Source organism: Lagenorhynchus albirostris, chromosome 20 (assembly GCF_949774975.1).
Source record: "Lagenorhynchus albirostris chromosome 20, mLagAlb1.1, whole genome shotgun sequence".
NCBI classification, from domain to species: domain Eukaryota; kingdom Metazoa; phylum Chordata; class Mammalia; order Artiodactyla; family Delphinidae; genus Lagenorhynchus; species Lagenorhynchus albirostris.
The window spans coordinates 36,316,525-36,331,190 of record NC_083114.1 but is presented as its reverse complement, the minus strand read 5'-3'; the positions used below and the strand labels follow the sequence as shown (position 1 = coordinate 36,331,190).

The following is a 14,666-nucleotide window of genomic DNA, read 5'->3' as shown; positions in this document are numbered from 1 at the left end:
GGGCCTCAGTTTCCTTATCTGCAAAAACAAGCAAATGCCACCTGCACCTGCAGGACTGTGGCAAGGCTGAATGAGAAACGTTCCAGGGTACCGACTGCGAGCAACAAAGAGCTAAACACGCAGAACGCGTTGTCAAAACTAACACTATCCACACTCTCAGCTTCCCTGAAAAATGCAGATGAATTTTGGGGCCTTCCAGGGTTGGGATCCACAGACTCTTCCTTTCCACAGAAGCAGCTGCTTTAGACTTCTCCTGTGAACACAAAACTCCCCAGGATTACGGTTCTAATGAGAAAGAGCCCAGGGGCTGCCTTCAGCATTAAGATGTGCACATACCACATGGATGGCCTCACGTGGGCCTCCTCTCCCCAACTTCGAAATCCAGACGACATGATATTGTGAAAGCTCTCTGGTTGCATCCCCTCTGTCATGCCAAATGCTATCCACTCCACCCTCAACTCCAATTTGTGTGTCATATCTGATGGGCATGAGTTACAAAGACAATCCCCAAATAGGGGCTGGGCGTCAGGTTCTCAGCCAGCTTGCAGGTGTAGGGCAGGGAGCGCATGTGTTATCAGCCGCAGCTCTCTCAAAGCCGTGTGGGCGATCAAACATGCATAGAGCACAGAAAACTCTTAAAGGGAAGGCAGTGTGGCAGGTTGGGGAGAGAAGGGGGGAGGAGGGAAGAGAAGCTGCCTTTCTTTCCTTGCAATCACATTTTCATTCTGTTCAAAGTTACCCACAACTGAGCAGGTTTATAAAACCATTTTGACTAAGCCACCAGGCCTGTGGTTGGCAGGGGAACACAGGCTCCATGGATGACAGTGTAGGTATCAGGGCCTGGGGAATGACAGTGAGCATCTCTTGCCAGCATTTCCCCCATTTGGTGGGGAAAAGAGAAGAGGAATCAGCAGTGCTTCATATAAAGGATGGTGCCTGGCTTGGGAAGGGGGGCTTCCTGCCTGATCATACCTCTAAAACCACCCTAAAGCCAACAGGCAATTCTGCACCCTGGTCTAGAAAAGCTGCTAATTCAGATTTTGTTTTCCTGCTTTCCTTTGCTATACATTATAGCACTACTAGGAATTTGGTGCAAATCTACCTGGAGTGAAAGAACATCCCGCATTCATCTGTCTCCTTGGCCTCTCACCCATATCCACATATAAGCCTAAAGCCAGGTCTTCTGGCTCTTTTACAAAATCACAACAAAATCCTAAACATTGGCTGTTTCCATGGATCAACCTGGTAACTAACGGCCCAAGCTCACCCTCTGGTTTTAAGTGTGCGGCGAACAGAACCTACAGGCCTAGCAAAGACATCCATGGAAATGCCACGTCTTCGCCACCAGCTGGGCTTCGAGCCCAATGACCAGGATGAATGGGAGACCAGTGATTTGAAGAGAGAACACTAACACTTCGGGCAGGGTGGGGGGGCCTTGTAAGTAGCTAAAGAGGGGTATTATAAAGGGGGCACAGAGTGTGGGGGCCAGAAGTGGAAAAAACCATTTCAAATGAGCCTGGGGAAGTGTGGTTCACTCTCCCCACCCCTGCTGCCTTTCCAGCAACTCCATCCAACAAGCATTTATTGAGCACAACAATCCCCATCTGCCCTGGCCCTCCCTCTGCAAAAACACTCAAATCTGTTCAAGCTGCAGGGTGAGTTCCATTGCACTTGAACTTGAAACATGAGGTGCCTACCTTTTAAAAAGGCAGGCACACAATTTCCAGCATGGGGCAGAAGGGACTAAAGAGATCTGAGAAAGTTAAAGTACACAGCTGACTAAACAAGGACACACCAGTGCCACTTTCAAAAGGGAAGGGAGAGAGTAAAAATTTAATTTAATGGTAGGGAGAATAATATACTGGCCAATTAAAAAAAAAGCCTACTAGAGACATCTCAGTAATTCTCTAATTAACCCTAACTAACACTGAATATTCCTTCACTCTATACCTCCTCCAGCTTGAATTTATCTTTTATTCACTGGTGCACATGTTAGTAATTTGCTTTTAGAGTTGTATGTTTAATCCTACCTTTGCCTCTTGAGGAGGTTAGACCTCCATGCTCTCCTGCATGTTTTCATTTAGGATCAGATGATGAGGGATGCAAGCGGCAGAGCAGGCGGTAATCTAGACCTACGCTCATTAACAAAGCTCCCCCCGGAAAAGCCACCCACCATTTGCAAGATAGGGAGTACAGGGTCAGAGAAGAGGCACCCCAAACTTATCACTCTGCCTGCCAAATACTGCCCAACTCAAAGAAGCCACATTCAGGCAGGCTCTGAGAGAAAACTCCCTCACCCCTGAAGCCTGCCGCTTCAGGTCGACCAAAGCCCCCGGAGGAGTCTTCCCAGGCCTCCCCCAACCTCCCCCCTTTTAGAATGTGCAGGCAGAGCTGAGCCCAAGGCACTCGCCACCCCTGGTGTCAGCTGTCTGGGGCTCAAGAGCAGGGCAGGTTAAGTGTCTGCACACAGTCCAGACTTCAGTTCCAGGTTCCCCAGGGGCTGGAGTTGTAAGTTTTTCTATTATGAAATACTTTGATAGCATTCTTTTAAGTTCGTTGAAGCCACCCTTGATTGGCTGTGGTGCTCCCACACAGTAAAATTCGATTGAGGCGTACTCAGGGCCTAAGAATAAACATTTAAATGACTCCAAGCTGGGCATTCAGCTTTGTAGCGACCCTGAGGAAAAGTGTGGAGGAGAAAACAAAGTGCCAGGAAGAGTTTTCAAAACCAGGAGGTTCACTGAGGACCATGAGCTTGAATCCTGGGTGAGAGCAGCCAGCTGTGCAGAGCTTCCCACCAGACAGCTGTTCCCAAGAACAAGAGCCCCTTCACAAGCTCCACACAACTGGAGAGGAACTGGAAACAGATAATTTACAGCTTCAAATATAATCCAAAACGCTTTTCTCTCTGAGATCAGGATTTGTTTTGGACCCAACAATGTGACTAGATTTGGCTAATGTTTGGTTAATTCATAAACCAGCAAACCAAATAATGGAGCCCTCTGTGAAGACTCAACTCAGGCAGAGGTGGAAAGTTGACCAGATTCCCCACTCAACTTTGCTTTGCTTCCACTCTTCCCTGCTCCCTCTTCTATCCATCTCAGAGGGGGATAAAACTTACTAACTCACGAAGAGACAGTCCAGTCTCACTAAACTAACTTGCTGGTGGTCACCCACCTTCACTCTGAAACGGGAAGGAAACACAAGGTTTTCCCTTCCAGCCTTTTCAAAGGGCTCCAAGCTGCCTGTGGAATAAGAGTAAGCCCAGGTAAGTCTAGTAAAGCATTTGAGCTACTGTCATATAGCATTTGATATATATGATAGTGTCAATAAGAACTCAAAAACCAGGCCTGCCCCCAGAATATGTCACACCCTAAAGTCTGAATCCTTTGGCACCAAGGCTCTATGTGAGAGCTGTAAGAATCCAGAGGATGATGCTCCATTAAGATTCCCTGGTGGCGCAGTGGTTAAGAATCCACCTGCCAGTGCAGGGGACACGGGTTCGAGCCCTGGCCCGGGAAGATCCACATGCCACGGAGCAACTAAGCCCGTGTACCACAACTACTGAGCCTGTGCTCTAGAGCTCATGAGCCACAACTCCTGAGCCCGTGTGCCACAACTACTGAAGCCCGTATGCTTAGAGCCCATGCTCCACAACGAGAAGCCACCGCAATGAAAAGCCCACGCACTGCAACCAAGAGTAGCTCGCCACAACTAGAGAAAAGCCTGTGCGCAGCAACGAAGACCCAACACAGCCAAAACTAAAACAAATAAATAGATTAAAAAAAAAAAAAGAGCCAAGGAATAGTGTGGCCTTGGTGCCCATCACATCATTCATTATAAACTAGCAGAAAATGAAGGTAAAGTGTTCTCTGGCTATTAAAGCCCACCAACCACTTTGGCAACGCTCATATTGCCACCACAACTATGAAAATTTTGCAATCAATCCCGCCTCAAATTTTCTAGAGGACAATCTATATCTAGAACCAGAGAGAACAATGCCCTCTTACAGCCACACCCCACTGTTGTTCTCAGCCCTTCTCCATTTGACCTCAAATGGTTTAAAAAATCCTCACTCTATGTGACCTGTGGAGAGCTTCCGTATGTATAATCCCTTACTGTCCAAAATACTGAAGAACACATGGACGCACTCTCCTTTGGGTACCAAAAAGATAAAGTAGTTAGGCACCTTAGCCCCCAGTTTCAAGATGCCATCATTGGTGATAACATTTAAGAGTCAGATATTTCAGCAGGGCATTTTGCTGACCATGTGCCTAGTGCTAGCAAAGCTGTCAAAAGCAAGCTAGCAGTGTCAGGCTGGGAAGTGCCTGGTGTTTGATGCCTCCCAAACAGAAGCTGCCTCAATCACAGGTTTTCAAAGCACAATTGTAGCTCTTAAAGGATTTTAACTGCAGCCCAAGCTTCATTATAGCAAGATGGCTCCGTGGCATAGAAAAATTATACTCTATTCTAATCTCCAGGCTGTTTCAAACCAAGGACCATGGTTTGATGAGGGCTTCGTCTCAGAGCTGCTAATAAGCAACCTCCTTTATGTGGTTCCATACCTCTCTAAACACCCATCCCCTAAGGACTAAGTTTACAAGAGCACTGCAAGGAAAGGAGTTTAATAATTACCAATAGCATTTAATAACAATGCTGCCTTACATTCATTGAGACAACCATCCTGGAGAACCTAATGGACATTTGAAATAAACCCTTCCTATGTCCCTGTGAGGAAGTCAGTACTTGAGGGCAGCCATGACTACCACCAGCTCTCAATGATCTGTTCAGAAAAATAAAAGGTAAGGAGAAAAATCCAAAACAGGAGATAAGCCTAAAGTAATTTCCAACTGATTTTGAAATATGTTCACTGCAGTTGTGGGTTGTTAGATTTGGAAGGAGGGTAAGAGGGGAGGAGATGCAAATTTGCCTAACAGTTAAGCTTTTATGTAAATCTAAACTAGTTTATATCTACCGAACACATGTCACCTGACAAGGGTGGGGGTGGGCAGCATGGATTCACATGTGCTGATCTTCTATAAAGATTGAGAACTGACTGGAAGCTGATGATCCCCCTTTCTTTTTCCCTAAAATATGAGTGGGGATACAGGCTTCTTAGTTTTCTTTACCCCCTTAGGATTTTCTGCAGAGGTGTAACTACACACATTCGAAACTCATCTTTTTAATAGGAGTATTGGTCAGGAACATCGCTGAAGACAACGAGTAGGCCAATTTTTTTCTGGAAAGTGTCATGTAGTAAATATTTTAGGTTTTGTGGGCTATTCCGTCTCTATCACAACTACTCAACTCTGTCAGTGTGCAGAAGCAGCCACAGTCAATACCTAAATGAAGGAGCAGGGCTCCATGTGTTCCAATAAACCTTTATTTACGAAAACAGGCAGAGGCTTGGATTTGGTCTGCAGGCCATAATGCCAAACCCCGGTTTAAGAAGAGTCTGGTGGGCAGAGGAGGCACTGGACTCCCCCAGCACCCAGCTGGCCAGCGGGGCTGGTCCACTAGAGAAGAACTTGCAAAGCTGTATTGAACATTAGCTTCTGGACATGGATATGGAGACACTGAACAGAATAGGTAAGACTGGAACCCAGAACAATTCACCTCCTAGCCCCGTTTTGTCCATCATCAGTGGTCCTGGAAGAATATAAAAGTCAGCAGCCTCCAAGTGACTAAAGACATAAACGAGAATTTAATTAAAGGGGAAATTGAAGTAAGAAATTTATCCTGGATTTCTGTTACCCACTAGTAGCTCTTAGCATCTTAGAGTTGACCTTCATTTTTCTCTCCACTCTCTTCTACCTTCCACACCCCTCGCCCAGGCTTGTAAAAATGAAGCCATTCCTCACTTTATGAAGACATCCCTTACAGATAAATGGCCACAGAAGGTAAATCCTGCTCTTTACATCATAACTCTTTTTTTTTAAAACAACATCTAATATACCTAGTCAAGAACACAACAGGGTGTGTGGTGGAGAGATAACTGCACAGCCCTGAGCACTACGTCACTTTGAGATGGGAAACAAAAAGTGACGACACTTAATTGTTCCTAAAACTCCGTCTCAGCTCACATGCTTTTTTAAACAGTTGGGTTTCACAGCCCTGTTTAGAAAGCTCATTTTAAAAGATGAGCGAATAAAAGTGCAAGGGGAGGCCCTGAAATTCTGAAACCTGCAGTACTGGTTTCAGACCAATATGGGTTTGCTCTTTGAAGCCTGAAAAGGCAATGGGCTCTGGCCAACAGTGCTCTCACCTTGGCTGGGTGGAGAGAATAACAACAATATAAGCAGCAGCAAACACTTCAGAGTACCTTCTACTTGCCAGGCACTGTTCTAAGCACTTTATAGTTACTGACTCATTTGATTCTTATGATGTAGATATTATTATTCACACTTTACAGATGAGAATATTGAGGCACAGAAGTTACTTAACTTCCTCCAAGCCACACAGCTAGTAAAAGGATTCGACACCCAGGTAACTGGCACGCAAAGCCATTCTCTTAAGGGTTTATGACTGCAAGGCTTTTACTTCTATCACATATATCCTATGGGCCCAAAGGAAACCACTTCTGCCACTTCTCAAGGCCGAGGAATGGAAACAATCTGAACACACATAAAGGTAAAAGTTAACATTCAGAAGACCTGATGTGCTCCCAAACCAAAGGCCAGGAACATCTCCTTAATGTCTGGCCACAAAGAACTCCACAGGCTCAGGCCACTCTTTCCTCCTCCTGTCTTTCCTCTCTCCTGCCTCACTGAGAACTATAGATAATCCCACTACAGACCAGGTAAGTGCCTTATTAGGGTCTCTGGGATACTAATAAGTGGAGAAACAATCCATCAGCCCAATCCATAAGCAAGAGATCACCCAATCTGCCTTAAATCACCCAACAAATTGTGCAGAGCTCTAGCTTCCTATGTTTTTACCAGTATCTTGGGTTCCCTGGCCCTAAAAAAGGAACAGGCCATGTGAAGAACCCAGTCATCCAAAGCTACACTCTTCTTTCCACAGTGTCCACCAGTGTTTGTCCTTTAAATATTAGTTCTATAGTAGACACAAAATAACTGCTGTTAAAATATGACTGCTAATAGATTTCCAACTAATACACAGGCAGGCTTTCTGTTGATTTCTACTAAAAGCAACTAAGGTTCAGGTGCTTGCTGTTCTACTAACTTCCCTGGACTCCAAGGAAGCTCAAACAAAACCAACAGGTTTGTAGTCTTCTGGTTTGCTTTACAGCAGTTCATGAAAGGCATGAGTTTATCTGGGCATTGCCCTGCTCTACAGATTCTAGGTATACTTTTACTAGTTGGTTACCATCTTGCTACCAGATTTGACCAAGTTTCTGCGTTCCAAGATGCAATGCTAACATTTACAATGAAGTCCAGACAGACTTGGATTTTCTACTTCAGAGACCCTCTTAATCCCATTCCTACCTAGGAAGGCACCGTAGCAGCTATACTTTCAGGAGGGGATGTGCTGAAACTAAGTTTAGTAATCACAAAAAGCTCAAGAAACTCTGCTTTAGAGAATGTCATTAACCATCAGATGGCAGGGACCATGACTTTTGTGCGTTTGGTAGACCCTGAGGCTTTGGAAGTGTGCAGTGATCTTTTCACATTTGGTGTGAATCAAATGCAAGTCTCACTTTCAACTTCTTGCCAACCTCCTCATGCAAGTAGGTTCCTTTTCCCATTCCTAACTGCCTGCATTTGCAGGGGATCCATTACAACTTTGAGTGTGAAAGCAAGATTAAGCTTGCTCTCCCCTAGTTTCCCCATATCGACCACATTATTAAGCTGCTATCAAGACATCTTTTTGGTGCTGTTCAGAAAGTGTGGGTATTTGCCACAATGTACTTGAATGTAGCCCTCAACCCACTGCCACGTTGACTGACATGCCCAGGACAAAACAGCCTTGATGGGGGGAGGAGGGAAAGGCAGGGGGCAAACTACTCAGGTTCTACACACACACACACACACACACACACACACACACACACACACACACACACACGCACGCAATGGTTGGAAGCCATATTAAGCAGGTCAGTGATCTGGGAACATACAACTTCTGGGCCAACCAGAAGGAATGTAGGGAATAGGAGCGGAGCGTTTGTACGGTAGTAAAAGCCGTTAAACTAAGTTATTCCAACGGCTCAGAAGAAATCAGCTCCAGGAGGTGGCAGAAAGGGAAGCCCACGTGAAGTGGTGGGAAAAGGAACTCTAGAGCTGCAGAACGGGATGCTGGTGCCAAACTCAAGTTGGAGAACTAACACATAGCTCCACGGGGCTCTCCTCCATGCCCCTCCCCCTTCCCGTGCAGACATCCAGCGCCCACCGGCTCCTCGCTCCAGCTCAAACCCTACACAGGGCGCCCCCATCACGCGCAACTCACTCCTTCCTCACACCTCGCTGCCACCCCTGCATCTTCCACTCACCCCCACACGACACCTCTGCCCACTTTTCGGTTACGCCCCCAAAGCCAGCCTCCATCTGCCAGGTTCCTTCCCTCACCTCTCGGCCCCGACTCCTTGCACACTCTGTCCCGGCGGTGCACTCCGCGTTCACGACTCCTTGCTTTTGCTCCTTCCGTCCTCGCAGACTTTGCGCGACCCCCTTGCTCTTCCTTCGCCCCATCCACTTCCCCCTCACACTTCTCCCCATACCCCTCCCCCCAGTCACGCGCCCCCCCTCCCCCAACGGCTCCCCTCACCCCCCCGCACCCACTCCAGGCCCGACTCACCTGCGCGGCCACCCCCGTCCCGGCGCTGGTGCGGCTGCTGCAGCTGGAAGGGGACGGTGGCCCTGAGCGGCTGCAGCCCAGCCCGGGGGGAGCCGGCGGGGGCTGGGGGAGAGCAGCCCCGCCGGAGCCCCCCTGCCCCTCCGCGCCCCGGCCCCCAGGCACCTCCGCCTCTGCCGCCCACTGCGGCCCCCGCCATCGCCCGCCCGCCTGACTGCCGGCCTGCCTCGGCCCCACAGTGAGCCCCACACAGCCCCCCAACCCCCGCTGCTGCTGCTTATCTGCCCTAGGAGGTGGAGACCGGCCCCCCTCAGCCCAGAGCCCTCATTGGCCTACGGATCCCCAGACCCCTCCTCCCAACCAATCCTCGGCTTGATCTTCCCACACCAGAGGACGATTGGTCGATATGCCTAGCGATCCAACCTAAGACCCCACCTCCACCCCACCCCTGCCTGCTGTCCCACGTCCGAGGGTCCGCTGATTGGTCCGTCCGGAAGAGGGCTGGTTTTCCGGCGCCGCCAATGAGAAGACGCAGAAAAGGGGAGCGTTACACCCAGTCCCAGGTAGTATGCAAATACGATATCACGTGACGTCAGGCTAAGCGGGGGCGGGACCGGGTGTAAAATGGAATCAAGCCGTAGTGAAATCATTATGGGGGGCAGGGAGGAGTGTCAAACTTACAGCAGTTGAGTCCTGGCAAGTATGGAGAAACCAATAACTTCAAAAAGCCTTACTTTTGGTTTAACCTAAAAACATTAGTTTTGAATCCTCATAGGATCTCAACGCTGCTTGCAAGCTCCAAAGTAAGTTTCTACAAATTAATGCCAAGTTTTCATAACATTTGCATGCGATTTGCATTATATCCGTGAACTTAATGGCTACTGTGCCTCAAGTGACACCACATTTGTCTTTCTTCACATTTCCAAGTCCTTACTTGGTGTTGGTCCAACCTAAAAAAAAGCAGCTGCTAGCCTGTAAATTAAATTGAGACTGAAAAGGAGCAGAGTCGTCCCTTCCAACTCTAGCTCAGCAGAGTGGAAGGAACAAAGTGACTGAGAAAGTTGACCAAATTTGCACAGTGACTCCATAAGCAAGTCCTGGTCTTCCCAGTTCAATGCTCTCTGACCTACAAGTCAAAATGAGACTGGACGGTCCCCAAAAAGAATGCACGCAGTTGTGAAAATCATATACTATAATATACATGATGAGATTTGGGGAAGAAAAGAGGGTTTAAGTTACTATTTAAAATTATTACTCTTCAAAAGAAAAAATTGTTACTCGTGGTATTCATTAACCATTTTGTTCTCTTATATGGAAAAAGTGAAAGGCAATCAACCCTGGATTGTCTGTGATAAGGGACCATCCAAATAATTAGATAATTCCCTCCAGGTTTATATTTAGCCATGATATCTATTTTTGATCTTGCTACAAATTTATCTTTCTATTTCTGTTTTTGCCCAGCTTAACGTTAAAATGAAGGTATTCCCTGAAGCCATACTAACTAATCAGAGAAAAGGAGGTAATCTGGGAGCATGCTGCAAGGCAAGGAGAGGTCATTCTTGGGATTAAATATTGAAAGCAGAAAATACCCAAAGTGGAAATTCATGAACTGGATGAATATTAAAATCAGCCTATGTACAGAGAACAAATTGAGGCAATGGAACGTCCTAAAGAAAGGTTTTCTTTGCAAAGAGTATATCCTTGCAGATTTGAAAAATTTACTTCAAGGTCTGACATTTGAAATCTTTTTTACTGACAGGGAGATGCTGTACTCCTTTCCCATGAAGAGGACAACTTTACCAAAGGCAGGTAGGAATGAACAAAAGTTGATGAACTGATGAAAATTCAGTCTTTATAAACTTAACTCAGTTTTTAAAAAATATCTTGCAATTTATAACATTCCTCAATTCCAATTAGTTCAAAGTCTTCACATACTTTTTTTTTTTTAAATCCCCATGACAATCTGGAAAAAGAAAACCATGGATTCTTATTATGGTGCAAGTAGAGAAACTAAGGCCCCAAAAGGTAAATCTTTTTGATTCCTAGCACAGATCTCTATCAGATCTTATTGCACCACCCTGCCTCACATCTTCATTAATAAAATCAGTAATAGTAGCTGATAACATTCAGTGAGTTCCTTTCTCCATGCCAGGTATATATTAAGCATCCTGCATACATTATCTCATTTGATTCTCATCATGATACCTATGAGATGGGTATTATCTCCTCTTCATTGAGTCTTCAGACTGAAGCAAGATTACTTATTGCCCAAGGTTACTCAGGCAGCCTGACTCCAGAGATGAAATACTAATCTCTATTCTTTTAAAACTTTCTTATGAACATAGAAGGATTACTATGTACATTTTACATAAAGAGTCTCCAAAGATGCATTTGGCTGAGATGTTAAAATTAACTCTTGTCTAGTACTTCACAGCTTTCACCTACATCATCTCATTTAATTTTCACAATAGGCATGTAATAGGTAGAATATTACCAGACAAAGATACTACAAAAAAAGAAAATTACAGACCAATACCACTGATGAATATAGATGCAAAAATCCTCAACAAAATACTAGCAAACAGAATCCAACAACACATTAAAAGGATCATACACCTTGATCAAGTGGGATTTATCCCAGGGATGCAAGGATTCTTCAATATACGCAAATCAATCAATGTGATAACCCATATTAACAAATTGAAGAAGAAAAACCATATGATCATCTCAACAGATGCAAAAAAAGCTTTTGACAAAATTCAACACCCATTTATGATAAAAACTCTCCAGAAAGTGGGCATAGAGGGAAACTACCTCAATATCATAAAGGCCATATACGACAAACCCACAGCAAACATCATTCTCAATGGTGAAAAACTGAAAGCATTTCCTCTAAGATCAGGAACAAGACAAGGATGCCCACTCTCACTGCTATTATTCAACATACTTTTGGAAGTCCTAGCCACGGCAGTCAGAGAAGAAAAAGAAATAAAAGGAATACAAATTGGAAAAGAAGAAGTAAAACTGTCACTGTTTGCAGATGACATGATACTATACATAGAGAATCCTAAAGATGCCACTAGAAAACTACTAGAGCTAATCAATGAATTTGGTAAAGTTGCAGGATACAAAACTAATGCACAGAAATCTCTTGCATTCCTATACACTAATGATGAAAAATCTGAAAGAGAAATTAAGGAAACACTCCCATTTACCACTGCAACAAAAAGAATAAAATACCTAGGAATAAACCTACCTAGGGAGACAAAAGACCTGTATGCAGAAAACTATAAGACACTGATGAAAGAAATTAAAGATGATACCAACAGATGGAGAGATATACCATGTTCTTGGATTGGAAGAATCAATATTGTGAAAATGACTATACTACCCAAAGCAATCTACAGATTCAATGCAATCCCTATCAAATTAACAATGGCATTTTTTACGAAACTAGAACAAAAAATCTTAAAATTTGTATGGAGACACAAAAGACCCTGAATAGCCAAAGCTGTCTTGAGGGAAAAAAACAGAGCTGGAGGAATCAGACTCCCTGACTTCAGACTATACTACAAAGCTACAGTAATCAAGACAATGTGGTACTGGCACAAAAACAGAAACATAGATCAATGGAACAGAATAGAAAGACCAGAGGTAAACCCATGCACCCATGGTCAACTAATCTATAACAAAGGAGGCAACGATATACAATGGAGAAAAGACAGTCTCTTCAATAAGTGGTGCTGGGAAAACTGGACAGCTACATGTAAAAGAATGAAATTAGAACACTCCCTAACACCATACACAAAAATAAACTCAAAATGGATTAGAGACCTAAATGTAAGACCAGACACTATAAAACCCTTAGAGGAAAACATAGGAAGAACACTCTGTGACATAAGTCACAGCAAGATCTTTTTTGATCCACCTCCTAGAGTAATGGATATAAAAACAAAAATAAACAAATGGGACCTAATGAGACTTCAAAGCTTTTGCACAGCAAAGGAAACCATAAACAAGACGAAAAGACAACCCTCAGAATGGGAGAAAATATTTGCAAGCGAATCAACAGACACAGGATCAATCTCCAAAATACATAAACAGCTCATGCAGCTCAATATTAAGAAAATAAACAATCCAATCCAAAAATGGGAAGGAGACCTAAATAGACATTTCTCCAAAGAAGAATACAGATGGCCAAGAAGCACATGAAAAGCTGCTCAACATCACTAATTATTAGAGAAATGCAAATCAAAACTACAATGAGGTATCACCTCACACCAATTAGAATGGGCTTCATCAGAAAATCTACAAACAACAAATGCTGGAGAGCGTGTGGAGAAAGGGAACCCTCTTGCACTGTTGGTGGGAATATAAACTGATACAGCCACTATGGAGAACAGTATGGAGGTTCCTTAAAAAACTAAAAATAGAATTACCATATGATCCACCAATCCCACTACTGGGCATATACCCAAAGAAAACCACAATTCAAAAAGACACATGCACCCCAATGTTCATTGCAGCACTATTTACAATAGCCAGGTCATGGAAGCAACCTAAATGCCCATCGACAGACGAATGGATAAAGAAGATGTGGTACATATATACAATGGAATATTACTCAGCCATAAAAAGGAATGAAACTGGGTCATTTGTTGAGACATGGATGGATCTAGAGACTGTCATACAAAGTGAAGTAAGTCAGAAAGAGAAAAACAAATATCATATATTGACGCATATATGTGGAACCTAGAAAAATGGTACAGATGAACTGGTTTGCAGGGCAGAAATTGAGACACAGATGTAGAGAACAAATGTATGGACACCAAGGGGGGAAAGCCGCAGGGGTGTGAGGGTGGTGCTGTGATGAATTGGGCAATTGGGATTGACATGTATACACTGATGTGTATAAAATTGATGACTAATAAGAACCTGCTGTATAAAAAAATAAATTAAATAAAATTCAAAAAAAATAGGTAGAATATTACATGTACAATAGGTAGAAAATGCAGATATTATGTAGAAAATGCAGATATCATTGTCCTTATTTTACAGAAGGCTAAGTCACAGAGGCTAGATGACTTGCCCAAGATTTTCCACTTAGTAAAAGGCAGACCCAGGACTAACATCCTAGGTCTTTTGACTTCAGATTCAAGTGTTTTCCCAACAAACACTCAACTTCTAGACCACCGACCTGCCTGAGAGCCAAAGTGTGAGCCAGCTGGTCTCTTGAAATCTGTTCTTACCTGACAACTTTGTGCATTTTAGGACCCAACATGTAAATTCTCAGGCAGTCTTAGAAGATGATGTGTGATTTTTATTGGTTGGGCCATAGAGTGTGTGTTAGAGGTAAAAGCCCTGGAGTGAGGAATCTTGAAATACTTTGGACAAATGGCTTCCTTTCTCTATGGCAGAATCAACTGTGCTTCATCAACCTCACAGAGCTGTTCTGAAGATAAAATGGCGGGACTTCCCTGGTGGCACAGTGATTAAGAATCCGCCTGCAGGGCTTCCCTGGTGGTGCAGTGGTTAAGAATCCGCCTGCCAATGCAGGGGACATGGGTTCGAGCCCTGGTCCAGGAAGATCCCACATGCCGCGGAGCAACTAAGCCTGTGTGCCACAACTACTGAGCCCCTGAGCCACAACTACTGAAGCCCACACGCCTAGAGCCCGTGCTCCGCAACAAGAGAAGCCACTACAATGAGAAGCCCACGCACTGCAACAAAGAGTAGCCCCCACTCACCACAACTAGAGAAAGCCCGCAGGCAGCAACAAAGACCCAACTCAGCCAAAAATAAATAAATAAATAAATAATAAATAAGTAAAAAAAAAAACAGTCCGCCTGCCAACTCACGGGACATGGGTTCAAGCCCCGGTCCGGGAAGATCGCACAAGCCACGGAGCAACT

The 14,666-nt window shown here is 44.5% G+C and overlaps 1 protein-coding gene across 2 annotated transcripts in view; it reads right to left on the bottom strand.

Moving 5' to 3' along the window:
• Window positions 1-8,962, bottom strand: part of FAM117A (family with sequence similarity 117 member A) — a 43,119-nt gene extending 34,157 nt beyond the window's left edge. The window contains exon 1 of one of the 2 annotated variants that reach the window (XM_060133543.1): window positions 8,758-8,962. In XM_060133543.1, the coding sequence (XP_059989526.1) occupies window positions 8,758-8,953 (196 nt within the window). In that variant the 5' untranslated portion in view covers window positions 8,954-8,962. Of the gene's footprint in view, window positions 1-8,528; window positions 8,652-8,757 lie in introns of those variants that run through there. The other variant, XM_060133544.1, reaches the window with a different exon arrangement.
• Window positions 8,963-14,666: the final 5,704 nt, after the last annotated feature.